This window comes from Erythranthe guttata, chromosome 5 (genome assembly GCF_056151865.1).
Source record: "Erythranthe guttata isolate IM_541 chromosome 5, IM_541, whole genome shotgun sequence".
NCBI classification, from domain to species: Eukaryota; Viridiplantae; Streptophyta; class Magnoliopsida; order Lamiales; family Phrymaceae; genus Erythranthe; species Erythranthe guttata.
In genome coordinates, this window is record NC_142537.1 from 17,374,822 (window position 1) to 17,398,050 (window position 23,229).

The 23,229-nt window shown below is 33.6% G+C and overlaps 3 protein-coding genes and 1 non-coding gene across 4 annotated transcripts; 2 read left to right on the forward strand and 2 right to left on the reverse strand.

Annotated features, from left to right (window-relative positions):
* Positions 1 to 2,408: 2,408 nt before the first annotated feature.
* On the forward strand, positions 2,409 to 5,933 carry LOC105967258 (eukaryotic initiation factor 4A-3). The gene is made up of 8 exons (XM_012991860.2): positions 2,409 to 2,854; positions 3,460 to 3,700; positions 3,865 to 3,945; positions 4,083 to 4,190; positions 4,477 to 4,596; positions 4,852 to 5,019; positions 5,432 to 5,518; positions 5,630 to 5,933. Exons 1-8 carry the CDS (start codon positions 2,541 to 2,543, stop codon positions 5,741 to 5,743), a joined length of 1,233 nt encoding a protein of 410 aa, XP_012847314.1. The 5' UTR covers positions 2,409 to 2,540; the 3' UTR covers positions 5,744 to 5,933.
* Positions 5,934 to 7,036: 1,103 nt separating this feature from the next.
* Positions 7,037 to 10,907, forward strand: LOC105967221 (Nucleotidylyl transferase superfamily protein). The gene is made up of 11 exons (XM_012991819.2): positions 7,037 to 7,491; positions 7,645 to 7,830; positions 8,543 to 8,594; positions 8,699 to 8,764; positions 8,987 to 9,073; positions 9,413 to 9,505; positions 9,873 to 9,953; positions 10,039 to 10,110; positions 10,327 to 10,395; positions 10,478 to 10,588; positions 10,713 to 10,907. The coding sequence occupies exons 1-11, from the start codon at positions 7,166 to 7,168 to the stop codon at positions 10,761 to 10,763; spliced, it is 1,194 nt and encodes a 397-aa protein (XP_012847273.2). The 5' UTR covers positions 7,037 to 7,165; the 3' UTR covers positions 10,764 to 10,907.
* Positions 10,908 to 16,854: 5,947 nt separating this feature from the next.
* LOC105966992 (uncharacterized protein At4g15970) lies at positions 16,855 to 19,213 on the reverse strand. Its single transcript, XR_016031170.1, has 3 exons — positions 18,929 to 19,213; positions 17,815 to 18,171; positions 16,855 to 17,343 (listed from the first exon to the last, which is right to left on the reverse strand). It is a non-coding gene; the product is annotated as an uncharacterized protein At4g15970 (transcript).
* A 700-nt stretch (positions 19,214 to 19,913) lies between these two features.
* Positions 19,914 to 22,883, reverse strand: LOC105966993 (uncharacterized protein At4g15970). Its single transcript, XM_088818283.1, has 3 exons — positions 22,486 to 22,883; positions 21,466 to 21,840; positions 19,914 to 20,610 (listed from the first exon to the last, which is right to left on the reverse strand). Exons 1-3 carry the CDS (start codon positions 22,768 to 22,770, stop codon positions 20,122 to 20,124), a joined length of 1,149 nt encoding a protein of 382 aa, XP_088674409.1. The 5' UTR covers positions 22,771 to 22,883; the 3' UTR covers positions 19,914 to 20,121.
* Positions 22,884 to 23,229: the final 346 nt, after the last annotated feature.

Genomic DNA, 23,229 nt, shown 5'->3' on the forward strand with positions numbered 1-23,229 from the left:
TCTTCACACTATTATACCCTTCTTTGTTGGGAAAATTAGTGATAACCCCCAACTTTGGTATAATCACGATGAATCCACACACTTTTGTTTTCTCTTCCTGCACCACAAGCCGCCGCCATCTAGGCCCCTTCGACCTCCGCTACACGTCGCCTCTGCATTGCCGTTGTCGCCATCCCCATTCTTCGCCGCTCCCCCTCGTACGTCGAGGATGAAAATGCTCGCATCTCAAAGAAATACTGGATCAACCACTAATAACTAAAAAAGTAATTGCACCTATCCTTGATTAAAAAAGATTAAAGAGATTTTTCAAAGGAGCCCCTTTTTGTAATTATAAAAACATTGTAGCAGGTAGACATTTGCGTACGAAAACTCTACCTAATTTGCATATCTTTGTTTTTTACTTGCTGAACTTTACACTTTTAGTTGGATTGATTAGTCATCTCTCAAGTCTTTTCACCATTACCTTGAAAATATATTCAATTCTCAAATAAAAGACAAAACTTATATAAATATATTGATAATATAATTACAATCATATCCCTCAACTATATAATGTCCCACTGAACTAGTACGGTGTCAAATTACCTACTAAGTAAATGATTTTTTTTTTTTTTGTAAGTAAATACATAGTTGAGAGGATAATCGTAATTACACGAACAAGAGGGATTGTTTCGCAATTTAACCTAACCTCGAGGCTGACTATAATTGTTCCATGTGTAATAGGACTAAAAAGCTAACCTAATAAAGCACTTCGACAGAAGTAAGGAGTTGATGAAAAAAAAGACACCCACAAACTTTAACAAATTATTGCTTATTTAAATTAGTTGGAAAAGAAAAACACACACACACACACACACGCAACATGTGCCATTCCTATTTACAAAATAAATAATAGGGTAAATTACAAACACCCCCTGAGGTATGGTCAAATTACAAAAACACCCCTCTTGTTTGGATAATTACATCTAACCCCCTCAACTATGATTTTTTCTTAGACATCCACCTTTATGGTGCCAAATTCAACATAGTCATCTAGATTCCGTGAAATGTGCTCTAGTTTGTACTCGTTTTGTGTAAAAAATACAGTTTCCGATGCACCACAAAGTGATATATACAAGCTAAAAATCACATATTATGATCATCTTGCTTCATATTGTAGAGTTTGAATGGGATAAAACGGGTACAAAAGTGATAATATTCCATATAATCTCGAAGATTCCACTAAATTTGAGGAGTTGAGGGGGGTAGATGTAATTATCCAAACAAGAGGGAGGTTTTTGTAATTTGACCATACATCAGAGGGGTGTTTGTAATTTACCCTAAATAATAATACTTTACAACAAGGCCAAATTAAATTTGTTTTTTCCTTTTTTCTCTTACCGATGCAAAGTTGGGCACCTTCTCAAGGCCCATGTGGAAAAGGGGCCGAAATATTTTTTAACAATATGTACGTAGGTTGCATTTTACGAGGCCCGTTTCCAAGTAGGAGTCGTTTTTCATCTTTACACAAGTATTAAGATACTCAACAAATATATCTTAAATTTAGAAAAATATATATTCGATAGACCAAAATACCCTTGTCTATTAAATAATGTTGAAAGAATGTCGGAGATTTAATAAGGGTATAACTGAAAAATATATAATTGATGCACCATTAGAATTGTAAAGTGACACCTAATATGGGATGAAATAAATTCTCGAAAGAGACGGATATTGTGGGTGGAACAAATGGAGTACATATGTAAATAGAAGTAGCAATTGAGTTAGACCTAACCGAAACTAGATTGTTCGATCCAATTATGTTTGAGCCGAACCTATTTTTTTAGTGAATCAGGATAGGCTTGAGCCATTTTGTTAAACACAATTCATTCATGTGTTGAGTTCGATAAAATTAATAGTTAAATAAATGATATATTTGTTCTAGAATTACTTCTATTTGTTTTATATTTCTTCATTTTGAACTCTAATTCATTTTTTTTCATATAATTACTTAAAGATTAGATATTTGCAAATTGCAACGTTTATATTTATTTGTTTCAAGGAACAAACTATGGTTTTTATCTTATTTTTGCGACTATGCAGAAAATAGTTAAAATTAAATCTTAGGGGGTGTTTCTAAAGAGAGGTTTATGTAATATGTTTCGAATATAAGGGTCTCTATGTAAATATACACAATTCAAAGGGGCCGATTATATAATCTAACTGATATTCTAATGTAGGGCAAGTACATTTCTGACAAATCAAATCAACCATCAAATGGGGTTAAATCTTATATCACCAAAATTTAAAAACCGGTATTATATAATTTCCAAAACACGAAAGGGTCTAACTATGATTATATAAATTTCGAGGACGTAAGTGTTATTTAACATTAAATCAAACACCTATATATATATATATATATATATATATATAGTTCGGATTCCATAAGATTCAAAAATCGCGAAATCTTTACTTAAGAGTTAGGGCAGTATTAGTTTTTTCTCCGCGCAATCAATTTTCCAGGTGTTAATTCCCCCGACGCTACTGAATAAATCAATATGGCGGCGGCGGGGATTCGGAGAGGAGGCGGCGGCGGCGGGCGGCGGGCGATGGAGGAGGACGATTCGAAGCTTGTGTTCGAGACGTCGAAAGGTGTGAAGCCAATTTTGAGCTTCGACGAGATGGGGATAAAGGACGATCTGCTCAGAGGAATCTACAACTACGGCTTCGAGAAGCCTTCCGCCATTCAACAGCGCGCCGTTCTTCCAATTATCTCCGGCCGTGACGTCATTGCTCAGGCGCAGTCTGGTACGGGGAAAACTTCCATGATTGCCCTCGCCGCCTGTCAGATTGCCGATACCAAATCCTCCGAGTATGTTTTTTTTTTTTTTTAAATTTTCAATTGATTTTCCTTTTTCTTCAGTAATTATGTTGTTTTTGAGGTTTAGATTATGCTTCCAATTGAGTCTTTTCACTTGAAATTTCTAGGTTTGTGCAATAGTTTTAAGTTACAAATAGTTTTTTTTGGGGCAAATTACGGCCACCCGTGAAGTATGGCCAAATTACGAAAAAATCCCTCATGTTTGGGTAATTACGGCCACCCCTCCTTTTAAATATTTTTACGTAAAATTTATGTAATTTGGTTATTTACCGAACCGAATTGTATATTCAGTTCGCTAAATGGTATTAAATGTTGGCGGACCAAAATTTCGGTTCGGTTTTATCGATTTAACATTCCTAAATTTACCTCTGGAAGGGTATTTTTGTAAGATAATACATAGTTGATGGGTGACTCTAATTACCCAAAACAGGATGGGGTTTTCATAATTTGACTATAACTCAAGGGTGGCCGTAATTTGCCCCTTTTTGTTATTATTATTATTGGTGTTAAATTTGATTTAATTTACTATATGTTGAATTAAATTTATAAACTCTATGTTCAATTTGATTTAATTTACTTTTTTCCTTAACAATTAGGGTTCAAGCCTTGATTTTGTCACCTACAAGGGAATTAGCTGCCCAAACAGAGAAAGTAATACTGGGAATTGGTGACTATATAAATGTGAAAGCTCATGCTTGCATTGGAGGCAAAAGTGTGGGCGAGGATATACGGAAACTAGAGCACGGAGTTCATGTTGTGTCGGGCACTCCTGGTAGAGTTTGCGACATGATCAAGAGGAGAACTTTACGAACTAAATCGATCAAATTATTAATTCTTGTGAGTTTCACTTTCTCCTTTTATTTTGATGTTGGTATAGATAATGCGTGGTGCTCTCTTGATTTTGTCAACTTGTGAGATATTCTTATTCATGCTTAGTTGGGTTGTTTTGAATCTCGATTACGGTTTCAATAATTAATTTTTCTTTGTATGGATTTTGTTAGGACGAATCCGATGAAATGTTGAGCAGAGGGTTTAAAGATCAGATTTATGATATTTATAGATATCTTCCAGCCGAGCTGCAGGTATATATACCATGAAAATATGTCGTCACGGGCAGTAGAGATAATGCGTCTTTCATCAATATAAAGCTTCCTGAAAATCGCCAAAGTTTTAGATCTTTTTATTTGCTGATTATTTATTTGATATTCTGTGAATGTAGGTTGTCTTAATCTCCGCTACCCTTCCAAATGAAATATTGGAAATAACAAGTAAATTCATGACCGATCCAGTTCGGATCCTTGTCAAGCGTGATGAATTGGCATTGGAGGTAGGCTTCTTGTTATTCTACGTGTTCTTGTATGAGTAAACATATTATGTGCTCGAGACTAAAAGAATATTGGATAGTTACTACTAAATTTTCAACCCGCCCCATCATATATATATATGATATACCACTAAATAACATTTCTTCGTAACTTTTCTAGAAGCAACATAAAAGTAGCTCTATTTTGGCATGTGTGATTTAGATTTTAAGAATTCCAAATTATAAAACCCTCTCTCTCTCTCGGCAATTCTTGTCTTACTTTCGATTTGTTTTAATTTTTTTGGGACAGGGAATCAAGCAATTCTTTGTTGCGGTGGAAAGGGAAGAATGGAAACTCGACACTCTTTGTGATCTTTATGATCAACTTATCATTACTCAAGCTGTTATCTTCTGTAATACAAAGGATAAGGTAACTTTTCTTTTTCTAGTTTCAAATTCTTCACGTACTTTAATGCTAGCTATTGTTAAGCTTTATTCGATTATGAAGTAAAATTACAAGTCGTTCTCCCTTCACTCACTGTCTTATACAGTTCATTACGTTATGTGTACTTGTTAATATTTTAATTTTAGCGAAAACACGTTATGAAAGATTTCAAAAATTTATTTCAGTACGTAGCGAAAACTATTCTCCCCGACTGTAATTTTTTTTCTCGGTGGACAACAGGTTGATTGGCTAGCAAGACAAATGCGCGACAATAACTTTACAGTCTCATCCATACATGGAGATATGCCACAAAGGGAGCGAGATGCAATTATGGGTGAATTTCGGTCCGGTCAGACGAGAGTTCTTATTACAACAGATGTTTGGGCTAGGGGATTGGATGTTCAACAGGTATCTTTAGCTTCCCTTCCTTTTTCCGATTTTTTTTTTCCTACCAAAAAAAAAGAATAAAAAAAAAGATTTTTCTCTGTCGAAGAAGTGTGAATATTCTGATGTCCTGGTGGGTTTACGGGACCTTTGATTTTCTTTCGTCTTCCATGGTTCTGCAGTAGAACCTCGATAAATTAATACTAGATAAATTAATAATCTCACTTAAATAATTATTTCTTACGGTCCCGACTCGGTACAAACGTACTAAATTATTAGCTCGATAATTTAATATCTCGCTAAATTAATAGAATTTTGTCAGTCCCGACTGTATTACTTCATAGAAGAGGTTTAACTGTAGTTAGATATGGAGTATTTTGTATATATGGAATGATTACTGATTATTTTTTATTTTCTTATCGGGTTTTTTTATTAGGTTTCACTGGTAATAAACTATGATCTCCCTAATAACCGAGAGCTCTACATTCATCGCATTGGAAGGTCTGGCCGTTTTGGGAGAAAGGTATTCTTACAGCTTTCTAAAACAATTCTATATGTTTTCAATCTCTATTTTCTGAATAATAATGCGGAGAAATAATCGTTTTTTTTCGTGTTCGCTTTCTTTATTACGCAGGGTGTTGCGATAAATTTTGTTAACAGCGACGACATCAAGATTTTGAGAGATATCGAGCAGTATTACAACGCACAGATCGATGAAATGCCGATGAATATGGCTGATTTTATTTAATATGAGGTTTTAGATTGAGATTTTTTTTTTTTTGTCTATAATTAGAGATTGAGCAGTGATTAGTTAGAGTTCTTGGCCCCCTTGTTATGTTTATTTTTCAGCTTGGTGTGGTTTTTGTTGACTGGGGTTAATTTTTGTTTATACAAATTCAATTTATAAGAAATGATTAAATACACTTTGCACTTCTAAAGTATAGTTTATGTAATATTTACCCCTCAACATCAATTATTTTGTATCTTAACTTTTTAAACATAGCAATAATTATATTTCTAATTTCATTGCATGGAAAAATAATTCAAATAATTTACTAAAAATATCAATTGAAAAGTCCAATGCAATATTTAAAATTTTATATTTATTTGATAGAATAAATAACATAACAATCTAATAATTATTGGATTATATAAAATTGAAAAGTAACTACTAAATAAAATGTCAAATAATATATATTGTATAATAACGAATGAAAATATATTTTAAAAAATTATTATAAATCAAAATACTTACTATTAGTTACGCATTAATTTCTTAAAGTTTATTATAAATACACTTCCTTGTAGGGGTGGGCATTCGGGTCGGGTCGGGTTATTCGGGTTATTCGGGTCGGGTTATTCGGGTTTTTTGCAAAAAAAAAAATACCCGAACCCGACCCGAAATAACCGGGTACCCGGTTGCCGGGTACCCGGTTATCTCGGGTCGGGTTCGGGTCGTGTTCGGGTTTTGCTATTTTCCTCTTTTTTTTTTTTTTTTTTTTTTTTAGAAAAATACAGTAACTAATTTTATTTAAGATATACATATATATATATATATATATATATATATATATATATATATATATATATATATGTTTGTATGTATATATATGTCTATGTAGTATGTACTGATATACATATACACTGATATAGTGATATACATATATATACATACAAACATATATATATATATATATATATATATATATATATATATATATATTTATATCTTTATATATATATATATATATAAAAAAAAAAAAAAAAAAAAAAAAAAAAAAATTCAACCGGGTACCCGATCGGGTACCCGGGTAGGATTTCTAATACCCGGACCCGACCCGGTTTGGGAGCACCGGGTACCCGAACCCGGGAAAAACCCGGTTACGTAAAAAATTACCCGATCCGGTCGGGTAATACCCGACCGGGTCGGGTTATACCCGAATAACCCGACCCGAATGCCCACCCCTACTTCCTTGATTAGGGAAATAAGTTTATATAGTTAATAAATAATTAAATATTATGGAAATTCCCTTTCCTTTTCGAAGTTTATATAAAAAGACGAAAACACCCTTACGTTTCTCATCGTTCCCAATAAGAGAGAGAGAGAGAAAGAAAAACCCTACGCATATTCCTCTCTCCCCTCACTCCCATCCTCCACTCTGCAACATCAATGGAGCAGAATAACCAAGTAGAAGAGGAGCAGATAGTTACGCCATGGGAAGTAAGCGCCGAAAAGGGCGGCAAAATTGACTACGACAAGCTAATCGACAGATTCGGCTGCCAGCGCCTCGACCAATCACTCGTCGACCGCGTCGCCCGCCTCACCGGCCGGCCGCCGCACGTCTTCCTCCGCCGCGGCGTCTTCTTCGCCCACCGAGATTTCAGTGACCTACTCGATGCGTACGAGAGAGGCGAAAAGTTCTATCTTTACACGGGTCGGGGCCCCTCTTCCGAGGCCTTGCATTTGGGCCATCTCGTCCCGTTCATGTTCACCAAGTAATTGATTTTTTTTTCAGAATTAAGAAAATAGATATTAATTCCTTTTTTTTTTTTTTTTAATTAACTGTAATTAACTCTTGATGATAACTAGCTAAATGCTTCATTGGTTTAATTAATTTATCATAATTTTACATTAATTGGGGTTTTTAGGTATCTGCAAGATGCATTCAAGGTGCCGCTTGTTATTCAATTGACAGACGATGAGAAGTGCATGTGGAAGAATTTGACCGTGGAGGAAAGTCAGAGGCTTGCCCGTGAAAACGCTAAAGATATAATCGCTTGCGGATTCGATGTTTCGAGGACATTTATTTTCTCCGACTTCGATTATATTGGAGGGTGAGTATTTCGTCTCTTTGCTTGTAATCGATAATTATTTATCTTTACAATGTAAGCACTGTGAAGTAATGCGGTAGTGTTTAAATGTTTTTTTTCTTTCAATCTTGATATGCAACCCTATAATCCCCTTGTTCCTCAACTCGGTTATCTCCGTTTATAGAGTCATAGTATTTGAACTGATTAACTTAATATTAGGAGCTTATTGAAGGATAATAATATAAGCCGTTTATATATGTAAATAATTATGTCGTCTCTAATGATAGGGAAAAAGGAAGATTGTCTTTTGGGTTTTGTTTTTGTTTCGTTGACTCAATGAGTTGATTTTTTTTTTGGTGAAATCAAAAGTTGGTTTGAAAATGATAGGTTATACTTGTAATTACTTTCAAAAGAACATTAATTTGTTGTATATATTGTTGACGAGTTAAGAACATTAACCTTGCAAAACGAACAAGGATTTTGGATATATTTTTATGAGTTAAGATAAATTCTTGTGCCGTGTCCACCATTAATTCACTTTTCAGCAAATAGACATTGCCGTAAAATCTTTATTATTTTAATTGACATTTCCATCAACTTTCCACACATTTAATTATCATATGATCATCAAATATGACAGGAATCCTAGTACTCTTCATTTTGTATGGTTAAGAAGTCTCTTGTTTCTTATGACACTTGTGCTAGCAGTAAATTTACTGTGCAAGTTATTGTGCAGGTCCTTCTACAAGAACATGGTCAAGATTGCAAAGTGCGTTACATACAATAAGGTGAAGAATAACTCGATACAATTTTTTATTTTTATTTTTGCGTTAATTTTCTGACTATTCATAGTTATCAAGCCTAGAAATAATGTAATCGTGTGGTATTGCAGGTAGTCGGTATCTTTGGTTTCAGTGGAGAAGATCACATCGGAAAAGTCAGTTTTCCGCCTGTTCAGGTATTAAGTTCTACCTCTTATTTGATTAGCTACATTATCTTTGCATCATTGTTGTCATCATTACTAATGTTGTTTTCATAATGGTCGTAATATTTACATGTTTTCTTGTTCTTGTTTTCTTTTGCCGGATATCGAATTTAAGTGATTTTTCTACTCGGGATTTACATTATTTGTTCTCTTTATTCTTTGTTGCTAACAGTTCAGTAATTTGCATGTTGTTAGGCAGCTCCATCCTTTCCGAGTTCCTTTCCACACCTGTTCTCGGAGAAAGATAACCTCCGTTGCTTGATTCCTTGCGCAATTGACCAGGTTTGACCTCATTTCTCCTTAGATACATTTAGTAGTTCAGATAAGTTTTAGAAGTTCCATCAAGCAGACAAAATAAAACAATAGGAAGCTAAGTTCATTTGTTTATGGAGTTTGATCAATAAACATAGCACTTTCTGCATAAAGTTGCTACTTGCCAGGCTTTGGGCCTTAAATATTTTATACGCTACAGTAGTCGTAAGAATTTGTACAATCGAAATCGTCGAAAACTTGTACCGCGTCTCAAACAATTCACATTCTCCTGTAATGGATATTGTAACTCTGATCGATCTTTTTTTCTTTCTTGAGTTTAACTATGAATCTCTGATGAGTTTTTCTCAGGACCCCTACTTCCGAATGACACGAGATGTTGCTCCCCGAATAGGTTATCACAAGCCGGCTTTGATTGAATCGTCATTCTTTCCTGCACTTCAGGTTACTGCTCTTTTTTCGTTTTTCATATGCTCGTGGGTATTATCTAATAATTTGAGAAAAAAATGCCTGTTCTTTTTTCTCAATTTTTTTTTTGACGAGAAGTTTCAATGTAAGGTCAATTTTCTGTTCATGTTAAAAATGTAAATCATGAAGGTGAAACGTGAAAGGATGGACTGTATGTTAATTTTTGGGAAACAAGTGTTACTCGTAACTCACTTGCATCGACTTTATCCATCCATCAGAAGCCATACGTTATTTCAAATTTCATGCCGTAGTTTACTACTTGACCATTCATTTTGTTTTAACTTCTATTTCTATAAACAAAATATAAAAAAAAATTATTCTTACATGAAATCATGTATTGCAGGGAGACACGGGTAAAATGTCTGCCAGCGATCCAAATTCTGCTATATACGTGACTGATTCTGCTAAGGACATAAAGAACAAGGTTTCACTTCAAAACCTTTTTGTGCCGTCTCTTTATCTTCTGTTTGTTCAGTTGTTTACGATTATAAATATTTGTTTGGTTGCAGGTAAACAGATACGCATTCTCTGGTGGGCAAGATTCAGTAGAAAATCACCGCAAGTATGGAGCAAATCTCGAGGTATCATTTCAAACTTACGTCTTTCCACGTTCACTAATTTGATTTCACATTGAACTTTTGGTATCAATATTTACTGTAAATATTATAACTAATTCTGGACGAAGGCCTTCATTAGACAAACCTTAGATGATATATAGTATTAAACTATGAATTTATGTTTCATGAATTTGCATTTGATTTTATAGATGCCTCTTCTCTCTCCTATGTCATATTCAGGTAGATATTCCGATTAAATATCTCGGATTTTTCTTGGAGGATGATGCCGAACTTGAACATATAAGAACAGTAAGTAGTATTACTTACGATTATTTATATTTTTGATCCTCCACGAAATCACTCTAATGCTAATGTTACAACAATTGAACAGGAATACGGTGCAGGTCGTCTGTTGACGGGTGAAGTGAAGAAACGGCTTGTTGATCTGTTAACTGATCTGGTTGAAACACATAAGCGGGCCCGAGCTGCTGTTACCGATGAGGTGAATTCTTTATTTCTTCGCCTTATTATTATTATTATTTTTTTCTTCGTGTTTGTTGAAACTTTATGAGATTATACTCGTTGTATATGGAACTTAGTTGATCGTTCGTTTGTATTTTGTGCAGATGGTGGATGCGTTCATGGCAGTACGGCCACTTCCCAATATGTTTAGCTGAAACCCGAATAGATTGAAGATTAAGAATTTCATTGAATTTAAATCCCCCCTTGAATTTTTTGTTCTCTTTATATATACATGATATAATTATTATTATTATTATTAAGATACTCAGATTCATCAAAGAGTTCAAATTTTTATTTTTAATTTTTTAGAACATAAATTAGATCTGCTACCCGCAGTCTGTTGTGCTATTGATAGTTGAATTAATAAATAACACTTCAATTCATTAAGAAATATTGAAGGACTTATTATCATTGGCTGCTTCTGCTGCTGATAAAATTGAAGGTATTTTTGACGGTTTGGAACTTTGGAGTTATATGTGCGAAAAAAACAAATTATATTAAAAATTAAAATATATATTTATAATCAATCCTACTACTACAACAAAATAAAAAAATGGTAAATTATGGAAACCTCCGACTTAGGCTAAATTATAAAAAACATCCCCACCTATCTGTAATTATCAAAATCCTAATAATGTTTGTTTTCATCATCGACTCCCTTATGATATGATTTTTTATGCAATTTTTTTAATTCCAGGGAATATTCTCAGATTAATACCGATTTACAAACGTGATATTTCTTTATCCTACTTTTTAAAATGAAGAACTTACCCTTATCTTTACGCGAAATCTTTATTCTTCTTAAATAACATATTCACAATCTTCTAGTGTTATCACACCTCTAAGGGTAACTTTTGTCTTTAAAAGTTAGCATAAAAAAAAGTCACGTTTGCAGGGGTAGAACTGACATATTTTGGACAATATTCTCTGAAATAAAAAAGATTCCATGAGGGTTGCTGTAGCGTGTAAAACGGAAACAAAAGCCAAGGGTATTTCGTAATTACAAATAGATGAGAGCGTTCTTTGTAATTTAGCCTAAATTTAGGGGGTTTTCGTAATTTACCCTAAAATAATAGCCCTTTATGGAAATGTATTGTCCCCCTTCCTTTTTCTTTTTCCTTTTCTCTACTAAACTATATATGTCCGATTATGTCGGGGTTCTCTAATTAGAATCAGTCATTTGTGCTATATATGTTTTCTCAAATTCGAATGGGATTATTGTCAAAATCGAGCTTGAAGTTGACCAACTCCGATGAAGTACTTGGATCACCTACGTTACACATGCGCGGGCGAGTTAGGTGGGTTCAGAATTATCGGACCTAACTCAAATGAAACAGTTTGAAGAATTCTAATGCAAATTATCCAAAATTGTTTTAACCCTAGGTACTGTGTGTATTTTGTGCTGAATGAGTAAAATACTACTTCAGTCACTGTTCCTTGTTCAGATAGATCAATTACGAAAGGAAGGGCAAAGTTCACTTTGCACCCCTAAATTATAGGGTGTGTCGCATTAACACCTATAAATTACAAAACGTACTAAATGCACCCTTACTATTAATTTGCAATCGTGTGTATTTGCCGACATGGCAAATTGGTCGTTGTACTTCTTGTGGCCAATTTTACCCCTTAATTGTATGTATTTGAGTTATGGCTTGTGTTTGCCTATTTCTATTTATTTTTTGGTGTGATTGTCTAATAAACTAATAATTTTATTTTCCTAACCTCAAAACTTTTTTTTTTTCTATTTTAAATTCATTTTTTTTTTTCTGGAAATAAACAACTCGTGGTTTTTTTTTCTTACCGAGCATTTTTTTCTGCTCAATTTAAATTCCAAAAATTTTTTTTTAAAATTGTATCTATGTATAATTTAGTTAATCTATTACTAATTACATATTCAATTGTGTGTTCATTTATTCAATTAAATAAATAAATATATAATCGACTGTAGGCTATTTACTCAAAGCATTAACCTCAATTTGCTTATCAACACTAATGTAATTTCAAAAGATGATTAAAGCCCTCATTCAATGTCCCGCATTCAATGTCCCGCGGGGATGGTCTAGCAGTTGGAGCAAGTGAACCTTTGTCAACTGACTCAGGTTCAAATTCGCTTGCCAACGGTCGCTAGGTGGAGCTTATCACACATGGTTAGCATAGTGTGGTTTACCTATCTCGTATAGTTTGCAAGCTATTATACGAGAGCATAGGTTTACCCAATGCACCTATATGGTTGGCTGCGGTTCATTCATTTAAAAAAAAAAAAACCCTCATTCAATTAAATAAAAAAAAAGTACTAAAACAAATAAAAAACCCTATTTTAAAGTTGGGGACATATTTTTGGGAAGTGGTGGAGAGAATTAGACATAAATTTACAAACACTTTTCAGGCCAAAATTGTCAATGTCCACAATAAGCTTCTTATAAATAGATTATAAGTTTTTTTTGCTCATAATCTATTTTTAAGTGTTTCCGATATGAACTTTTGTTTTTACTTCTCTGAAAATAAACAACTTTAAGCTATAATTTTTTAAACACCCATAACCATGCATCTTCTATTTAATTTAATTTTCAGTAAATTTGCAAACACCTCCAACTTTTAAATATAAACACTTAGTACTAACTTAACTCACAATCACCGACTTCTGCTTTCAAATAAGCTTTTGCAAACACCACCTGTTGACCAAAGATAATATGGACCTTTTTGATACATTTAGTAATTTAGGGTATGTGCATGCAACAAACATGCTCCATAATTCAGGTGTTAAAGTGAACTTTATATATATATATATATATATATATATATATATATATATATATATATATATATATATATATATATATATATATATATATAAACTTGAAAAAGAATTGCATTGACTTTTAAGTCGGATGTGTGGCTTTTGGGTCATCATCAAAGGCCAATATTTCTACAGGCGGATCCGCGCGACAACATCTTAGAAAAAAAAAAAAAAAAAAAAAACTAAAGTAATTTTATTATAATCTTATGTAAATAATTGTTTTGCACCTCCTAATTTTTTAAGGGTAAATTATTTACTCTTGTACTTTGTTTCGGTATCACATATCTCATTCTGTTCTCGATTGCATCGATTTGCTCTTATGCACTTGAAAAATTGTCGCAATGTGGCCCTTGTTGTTATTTGTCAGACATTTGATGTTAATATCGTTTGATCTAAGCTCTGAAATTACAAAAACACCACCCCTCCTAGTTTAAATAATATTTTTATAAAAAACAAAAAAAATAATAATAAAAAATTCAAGACAACGACAAAACATAGTCCACGACGCCAGCCATAATTATTAAAAAAAAAATTGATGATTATTTAAACTTGGAGGGGTGGCTTTTTTGTAAGTTTCAGACTTAGATCAAACGGTATTGAGGTCGAAGGTCTGAAAACTAACGACGATGGCCACATTGAAACAATTTTTCAAATAAAGGAGGGCAAATCGATGCAATCGAGAATAGAAGGGGTAAAGTGATATCAAGCCAAACTACAAGGGAAAAGTGGAATTTACTATTTTTCTTTTTTTTTTTTTATTTCTTGACACTCTAATTATGTAAATTTATATAAAGTTTGACTAACATTTATACTATTTTAATTAAATCTATTAATAAAAAAATTTCCCCTTTTTACTAATTTTCTGTAAATCGTTATAATTACCCATGGCTCCAACGTGCCAAACCCTATATATACACACTTTAATAGTGGGCAAACAAAACAAACACACACAAAAAAACACACACAGATTGAACTACCCCATCGATATATAATCTCTTAGAAGATCATATATCGATGTCTTACTACTACCTCGATTTAAGGTACGCTGTCATCCTCGTAATCAACATGCTGAAACCAGCCGACGACACGTCGGAGTGGGACCCATTCGGCATCGTTGTCAACCCCACTCCGACGAAGTTCTGCCTTGTTTTGGGACTCTCCCTCCTCTTCCCATTTGTTTCCATCCGAATCTCGCTGAACTATTCTCCGTCGTACGATATCCTCGTACGAGCCACCAATTTCTCGGCCATGATTGTAATATCTCTACTCGCATCGCTCCTCCTCCCTCGCCTCTACTTCTGGTACTCGTACCCGGCCATCATTTTGCTGACGTCGTGTGTTTCCGCGCTGTTCCGGAACGTTCTGTTGTCGGTGCAGCATCCCATTCTTTCCGCAGCTAATATTCCGGGTTTCGACATCCACATCACCGTTAGCGCAAGCAGCGCTACCGATGAAGAAGCGGAGATCATCGAAGACGAACAAGACCACCACCAACTTGCGGTAGTTATAATACCCGATTTGGAAGAGAATTTTAACGGAGCGCAATTAGTTTAAGAGAGACGAAATTCGACTGTTCTCCTATATATTTCTACACTATTCTTTCATAATGTTTCTTTTGTCAATATTACAAGCTTACACCACCTTTCTCTCTTTCTTTTTTTTTTTCTTTTTTTTTCTTATAAGTGTGATGATTTTGATGCATGCATGCATGTGTAATTGTAATAAAGGAGGATGTATGTGTTTCCCTGTGTCAATTAACTGAAGTACTTCTTACTATCTGCTGCAATCAGTGGCAGCATCCAGGAATATGATACCTGGTGGGCTTAAAGGGGTACGGGGCAGTGCTCCCGAAAAAAAATTATGATTTTTTTGTGACAAAATCAGAAAATAGGAAAAAAAAAAAAAAAGGGGGCTTTTTTGCATTAATTTGAATTTGGGTGACTAATTAATAATAATTGGGGGTTTTTTGCATTAATTTGGATTTTGACTGGACTAATTAATAAATATTAGATGGGTTTAATATATATATATGTATAATATAGGGAAAATTTTGTAATTTAAGGATGGGCTTGAGTCCACCCTCCCAAAGGAGTAGACTCGCCCCTGCCTGCACTTACAGAAATGGAATACCGCCAAACCTGGGTTTATGTAATTAATTAGGTGGTGTTTGCAAAAGCTTTTTGAAAGTAATTATGAGCTTTTTTTCTTCTCATAATCTGTTTTTTGGATGTTTGCAAAATTAATTTTTTTTTTTTGCTTCTCTTAAAATAATCTGTTTTAAGCTATTTTTTTAAAAGCATCCATAGAGCCTGCTTTTTCTATTTAAGTTTATTTTAAAAAATATTTGCAAACGCCCTCTACTTTTAGAAACAAGCACTCAAAACTATTTTAACTCACTTCTACTTTTAAATAAGCTTTTGCAAACACCACCTTAGTACACATTTGTTTTGGACTTCGTCCAAGAAGCTAAGCAAGAATTGTTTGTTTGTAGTAAAGTACAGTGTACAAGGATGTTTTTCTTTGGGGGGTAGATATGAGTATACAGATATTGTTTGGTGGGATTGGAGTGTGTGTGGTTGGTGAGGGAAGGGATAAATTAAATGGGGTTATCATATTATAATTATATGTGATTAATTTCTTGTTGAGATTGCTTCAATTGATTAATATATAAATATAATTAAATGGGATAATATCTAACCTCCATATAAATAAAAATAAAATAATGGAAGTTTATGAATAAAGTAAAAGCATCGAACATCAATGTTCATGAAACCACAAGGGTGAGAAGACCTCCCAAACAATATTTAAAGGGCAAATTGCACATCAATTCTTAAAAAAATCATCTTTTTGTCTTTTATTTAAAATTTCCTAACAATATAATTTAAATTAATTTCATTCATAAATTTTTACCCTAATATTTTTCCAGCACATACTGGCGTTGACTTATTCTTTTTTTCCTTTTTCGAATTATTCTATTTTCACGGCGTTGACCGATCAACACATTAAGATTATTACTAATATAGAAGTACTCTAATCTTTTTGTCTTAGACAATAATATTGCAGATGAAGAAAATGATATTAGTATTAACAGAATAATATCATTTTACTAACAACAATAATATTGTCTGAGACAGTCAATACTGGAGACTGTAACTGCTGCGACAGGACAAAAAAGTTTAAAAAAAAAAGAAACTAGAAAAAAGAAGTCCAATTCTAATTTAGTTGTCATTTAAAATTTGGTTAACACGCACGCGCGATTAAGGATTTCATCAAACATTCTTTAATTATTTCGACAAAAAAGAAAAAAAAAAACCTCAATCTCCTCTTAAACAACAAATAATACAAGAAAAAACAATTTTCTGCTTAAAAGACAAATAAAATGAACGTGAAATTAATTGCTATAGTCTTTCTTAAAACTACATATAATTCTCATACTCTCACTAAATCATTCAATTAGTCGAATTTTTCAAACCGCATTCAATTGGAACCGTCCAAGAAACCCGACTCAGGTTATTTCCCAAATATCTCTTCCAATCATCGATTAACATTTTAAGATCATGGATCTTCTTTCCCAACCCGACGCAACAATTCGCATGCATAGTCACAACAAGATCCAGATCTTTGGCGGGTTCACAAAACCCGCCAAAATAAGCGGTGTCCAAGAACCGGATATCCAACCCGATATCCGAGATAAACGGGCTGAACTTTATTATGTTCAACACGTATTGCTCGTTTTTCCCGGGAAAATAATATATTCCATTGTACCAAAATTTGTAGAACTGGATAGTCCGATTGTTCGACTTCACATAGGTAAACCCTGCATTCGGAAAATTGCCCAAATCAATTGAGTTGTGGTTATAATTATCGCATGCAATTTGGAAGTCTCCATCCGGGTAGAATCTTGTAAACGGATCCCTTAGCCACATTATATCAGCATCCTGAAAAAAATTAAAAGTAAATGAATCTTGTAATTTTTTTACGAAAAAATCCCTCATTCAATATATAAATTTAACACCCTGAGGGCAGGGGCGGACCCATGTGTAGGCTTGGGGGGGCTTCCGGCCCTGCAGAAGTTCTTTTTTTTACCAATTTTTTGCTAATTTTTTTTTTAATTTTATTTTGGTATTTATCTATTCATTAATAGACTTTGGCCCCCTCAAGATTTAAATTTTGTACATTTTAGCCCAAAAAAATAATCTTTTTTTCTTCTCTTAATTCACACACATATTTTGGCCCCCCACCAAAAAGCCCCTAGGTCGGCCCCTGCATAATGGTAGACGTGTAAGAAACTACATAATTGAGATGTGGTCGTAATTATCCAAACAAGATGAGTGTTTTCGTAATTCTACCTTCTCGGGGTGGCTGCAATTTGCATATATTGATTTAGAGAAAAAGAAAAGAGTGCGTACCGAAAAGACAAAAGTGTAACCCAACTCAAGAACGGAGCGCAGGAAATCGGTTCTCCTCCACACCATCTTCAAATAATTGCTGGTCATGTAATACACCTGGCCGGAATAGTCAACCCCGTCGCCGGCGAGGTCAAAGCAGTGGAGATTTGCGTCCATGCAACGGGAGTACGCTTTCCGATCCAAAGCGACAACCACCAAATGTTTCAAAAGATACTGTGTCCCATTCCCGATTCTGAAACTCTCCAAGAATAAATCGAATATTGAATTTGGTTCGGTCCATGCTGCGTTTAACGTTGTTATTATTACTGTTTTATTGTCTTCCATGGCTGCCCTTTTCAACGTGTTCTCCAAGTTTCCCTTTTTTTCGAATAAAATAAAATAAAATAAATAATGTTTGAGTTAGAGAAACTTGAAACGTAAAAAAAAAACATTTGATTAATTTGGGGTTCATATTCAGATCTTTACCGTTCATCTACACATACCAGCATGCATTATTGTGGTTTTGTTTGAATAAATAGTAAGGTATATATATCTACTAGGTTATATTCGGGGGGCGGGGTAAACGAGTCGAGTTTGAGCCGAATGCGAGTCGAACAAGTCAATTTCTACGAGCTTCAGCCGAGCTTGTTCAAGCCTAATTTTTTTAGGCTCAAGCTCAAGTTCATTACCCTAGCTAGCAAGTATTATTATTATTAATATTTTATTATAATTTATAATTTAAGAAAAATACTATAATTAATTTGAAGTGTTATAATTTATATCAAACCTATTTTTTCAACATTACACAAGTTTAATTGTTGAATTTTGAATTTTTCAATAATGCTAATGTTTTCATATATTAAAAAAATATAAATAAAAGTTCACGAGTCGGCTCATGAACTTTCGAACCGAAAAAATATGAGCTCAAGTTTCGGCACATTAGAAAGCCCAAGCTCATGGGTTCAAGCTCAAACTCGAGCTCATCCTTTTCGAGTTGGCTCACAAGACCATGAGTCAGCTCAGCTCATTTGAACCACTAATACGTTGACCCCAATTTCTGATTTTGTATACGAAAGAAAAGAAAAAAAGTCCAATTATACGGAAAAAAAAAATGTTGATATAAAGAATAACTTACATAGGGTGATAAATCTTCAGATTTGAACTCATCTCCTTGAACAACATCGAAAGACGGAGGAGATATAATTTTTTGATTCGGTTTAGAGAATCGGTCCATGAAAAGAGTAGAATTATCCGATTTATTTACGAAAACAAAAGTTAGACCGATCAGCACGAACACTACAACAATTTTCACAACTGCGCCGCCAAAACGGTGGTGGTGGGATTGGTGGTCGCCGCCACACTCGTGGAAGTTTCCGGTGCCTTTGTGGTTTCTGCTTCCTCCTCCACCTCCAAAATCCATATTTTTTTTTTCAATTAATCAATGTGTGATTATTGTCTGAACAAATGTGGTTAATTAGCTACAAACCATTACACGTATCAATTAAGTTGTGTGAAATTTAATATTTTCAATTTAAAATGGTAATTCTTTTATTTAATTTCTATAAAAAATCCATGAGAGTTTTCTTATTCCACTAAAGCTGGCAATTAGTTGATGGTTTCCACGATCCAAAACCAGGGTGGCTAAATTTAATTTTAATTATAATATCGTATGAGACTTTTCCTTGCAATCATGGGTCACTAATAGAGAAATGATTTTTTAGTTTTATTGATATATTAGAAATCGGTTGCAAAAATGTATTTTTTACTACGCGCCAATCTGAGAGTTGTAGTAAATACTAAGACTTGACGTAGCAAAAAAATATTTGTTATACTGTACAAAGTTTGTGTTATGCCCGTATTTGGTATGGGGCAAATTCGTAGCAAAAACATTTTTTACTACAAATTTGGTACGTTTTCCTACGGTTAATGGTCTGGGTAAAAAGCTATTTTTCTACTAGTCCATGAGATATATAATTTAATAAACATATATAATCTTCAACCTACAGTTAAAACTCTATGAATTAATACAGTCGAAACTAACAAAATTTTATTAATTTAGTGAAATATTTAATGATCAAACTAATAATTTAGTATTTTCTTTCCCAATTGGGACCGAAATTAAAAAAATAATTATTTAAACGAAATTATTAATTTATCGAGGTTATATTGTAGTTTGCTTCTTAATCTCCATTCATTTTTATTTGCCAAGAAACTAATAAAAAAAATCATTAAATAGTCTTTATTTTGACAAGAAATAAAACCCCAATTTCGAAAAAAAGACGAATATCTTATTATCGTTCTATAACTACACATCTCGCACTCTCTAAATTACTCGGTTTTATTCAAACCGCACTCACGTGGAACGGTCCAAGAAACCCGACCCGAATTATGATTCCCCATATACCTCTTCCAATCATCAATCACCATTGCAATATCATGGATCTTCTTCTCAAACCCGATGCAACAATTCGCATGCATCGTCACAACTAAATCCAGATCTTTGCTAGGTTGACAAAACCCGCCAAAATAAGCAGTGTCCAAGAACCGGATCCCCAACCCGATATCCGAGATAAACGGGTCGAACTTGATGAGGTTGAACACGTCTTGATCGTGTTTTCCCGGGAAATAGTCTTTCCCGTTGTACCAGAATTTGTAGAACTGGATAGTCCGATTGTTCGACTTGACGTAAGTGAACCCTCCATTCGGTAAATTGCCCAAATCTGTTGAGTTGTGGTTATATCTATCGCATGCGATTTGGAAGTCGCCATCCGGGTAGAATCTTGGAAACGGGTCCCTTAGCCACATTACGTCAGCATCCTGAAAAATTAAAAGATTCGAATCTATAATTTAGAGGGTAAATTACGAAACCCCCTCCCCTCGAACTTAGGCTAAATAACGAAAAATGCTCTTACTTATCCGCAATAACCAAAACTCGGCTATGATTATCACTTTAATAGAAAATGTGTACATTCTACTATACCTTCTTTTAAATAGGTGAGAAATAAAAGAAAATACCCGAAACTGTGTAAAGTCTTATTCCCTGTAATAAAAAGAAAATCGTGAAAAGTCTATTGTAATGGGGTTGGTGTAAGTCGGAAATAAACCTCAGGGCACTTTTAGTAATTATAATAGGTGGGAGAGTTTTTCGTTATTTAGCGTAAGTTCATGGGGGGTTTCGTTATTTACCCTAATTTAAATGTCCTTTATATAAATAATTCCAACATTGTATTAATCAAATATTAATTCTAATAAATAGAGAGAGTAGTTAGTGAAAGACTAAATTACCCTCTAAAACACCATATTTAGAGGTTATTTCTATGCTATATTTGGTGAAGACTTCAAACGGGATTTTGACAAATTTTTAGGCTGAATTTGACAAAACCGAAAACACGAAGTTGTAGTTCTTTGAGTTAGTTTCCATCATCCGCAGTTTCGATGTTTTGAGTTATTTAAAATTCAAAATGTAACTAATCCATTATCCATGTATAAGAATATCACATGACATCCAAATCTAGCTGATTCAAATTGGATTAGAAAGTTAACTCAAAGAACTGCAGTTTTCTTATTTTGAATCTTGCCAAACTCTAACTAGAAAAAAGTCAAAAGCACGTCCGAAGTTAAAATAGTACTAGTAAAATTGTAGCAACATTTAACGTTTCATGGAGTACTTACCGAAAAGACGAAGTTGTATCCCATTTCAAGAACAGTGCGTAGAAAATCAATTCTCTTCCACATGATCTTCAAATATTTGCCGCCCATGAAATACGCCAGGCCGGAGAAGTCTTCGCCGCCGTTGTCTCCGGCGAGGGCAAAGCAGTGGAGATGTGCTTCTAAGCAACGAGAGTATGCTTTCTGATCCAAAGCGACAACCACCAAATGTTTCAAAAGATTTTGTGTTCGATCCCCGATTTTGAAACTCTCCAAAAATAAATCGAATATTGAGTTTGGTTCGGTCCATGCTGCATTTAGTGTTGTTATTATTACTGTTTTCTGGTCCTCCATTGCTGCTCTTTTCAATGTGTTCTCCAAGTTATTCTCTTCTTTTCCCTTTTTCCCCGAAAAGACAATATTATAATAAATAAATAAATACAATGGAATCAAATTCAATAATTTATATAATAACTACTTCATCTATTCTATAATTAACAACATCTTTCTAAAATATTTTTATTTCATATTATCTGCTATTTTAAATTTAATACTGCATTGAATGTGTCAAGATACATTTATTGAAATTCTTAATACTTCTGCAAAACTGAAAAACGGCAATTATTTAAAAACGGAGGGAGTACAAGGGGAAAAAAAACAATTCAAGATCGCTTGATTAATTTGCCCCTCCGAAAAAATCTCGATTAATTCCCCAAAATAAATTTGTGCTTGTTCGCCTTCGACATTTTATCTTTTTCTTTATACGTGATTTGATAGTTACAATAAAAAAAAAGAGAATATATTTTACTAAAATAAAAATTAATACTATATTAATTTTCATTTAAGTCCCCTAAAGTATTCCAAAAAATAAATAAAATTGGATGAAACATTAATGTAATGTCCCAAAATTTTCAATTTAAACATTTATATAAAAATTCAAATATTCTTGTTAAATAAACAAATAATTTATGTACAGATTCTCATTTATTTTTATAATTTTATTAGTCCCCTTAAAAAACACAAATAAAGGTGGGAATAACTTACATAGGATGATAAATCTTCAGATTTGAACTCATCTGCTTCAACAACATCAAAAGAGGGAGGAGAAGACCGGTCCATAAACCGAGTCGAATTATCCGATTTATTCACAAATACAAAAGTTAGACCGATTACCACGAACACTAACACAATTTTCACAACTGCACTGCCGAAACCGTGGTGGTGGTGATGGACCATTGCTGCCGCTGTACTGTGGTGGTTCTTGCGGTGGTCGCCGCCACAGTACTTGAAGAAGCTTCCGTCGCATTTAGGGTTGCTGCCGATATCCATTTTATTTATTTATTTATTTATTTTGGTGTCTCTGTGATTATTAGATTATATCATCTGATCAAATGTATCAATAAATCTTTTGAATTTAAAATGCTAAATCTTTTATCTCTAAATTAAGCAGCCTTGCCTAATTTTTCCTCAACAGTTTTATTCTTCTTGTTGGGCTGGAAATTGCTAATTACTATCCTAACATAACACGTGATGATTTATTTCATACTAACAATTAGGTCATATTACCATGCATGTGATGATTTATTTCATCCAATAATAGTTAGGGCTCGTAAAATAATACACTCGGTGAAATATATTGCATAATTTTTTTTCGCAAACAATAATTACATTTACGAAATTTATTCAGGTGTGTAAAAGTAGGGTAAATTAACGCCAAGCCACCTCCCTGAGGTAAAATTTATTTACGAAAAACTTCTCATTTTTTAGAAATTACATCCAGGGCCACTG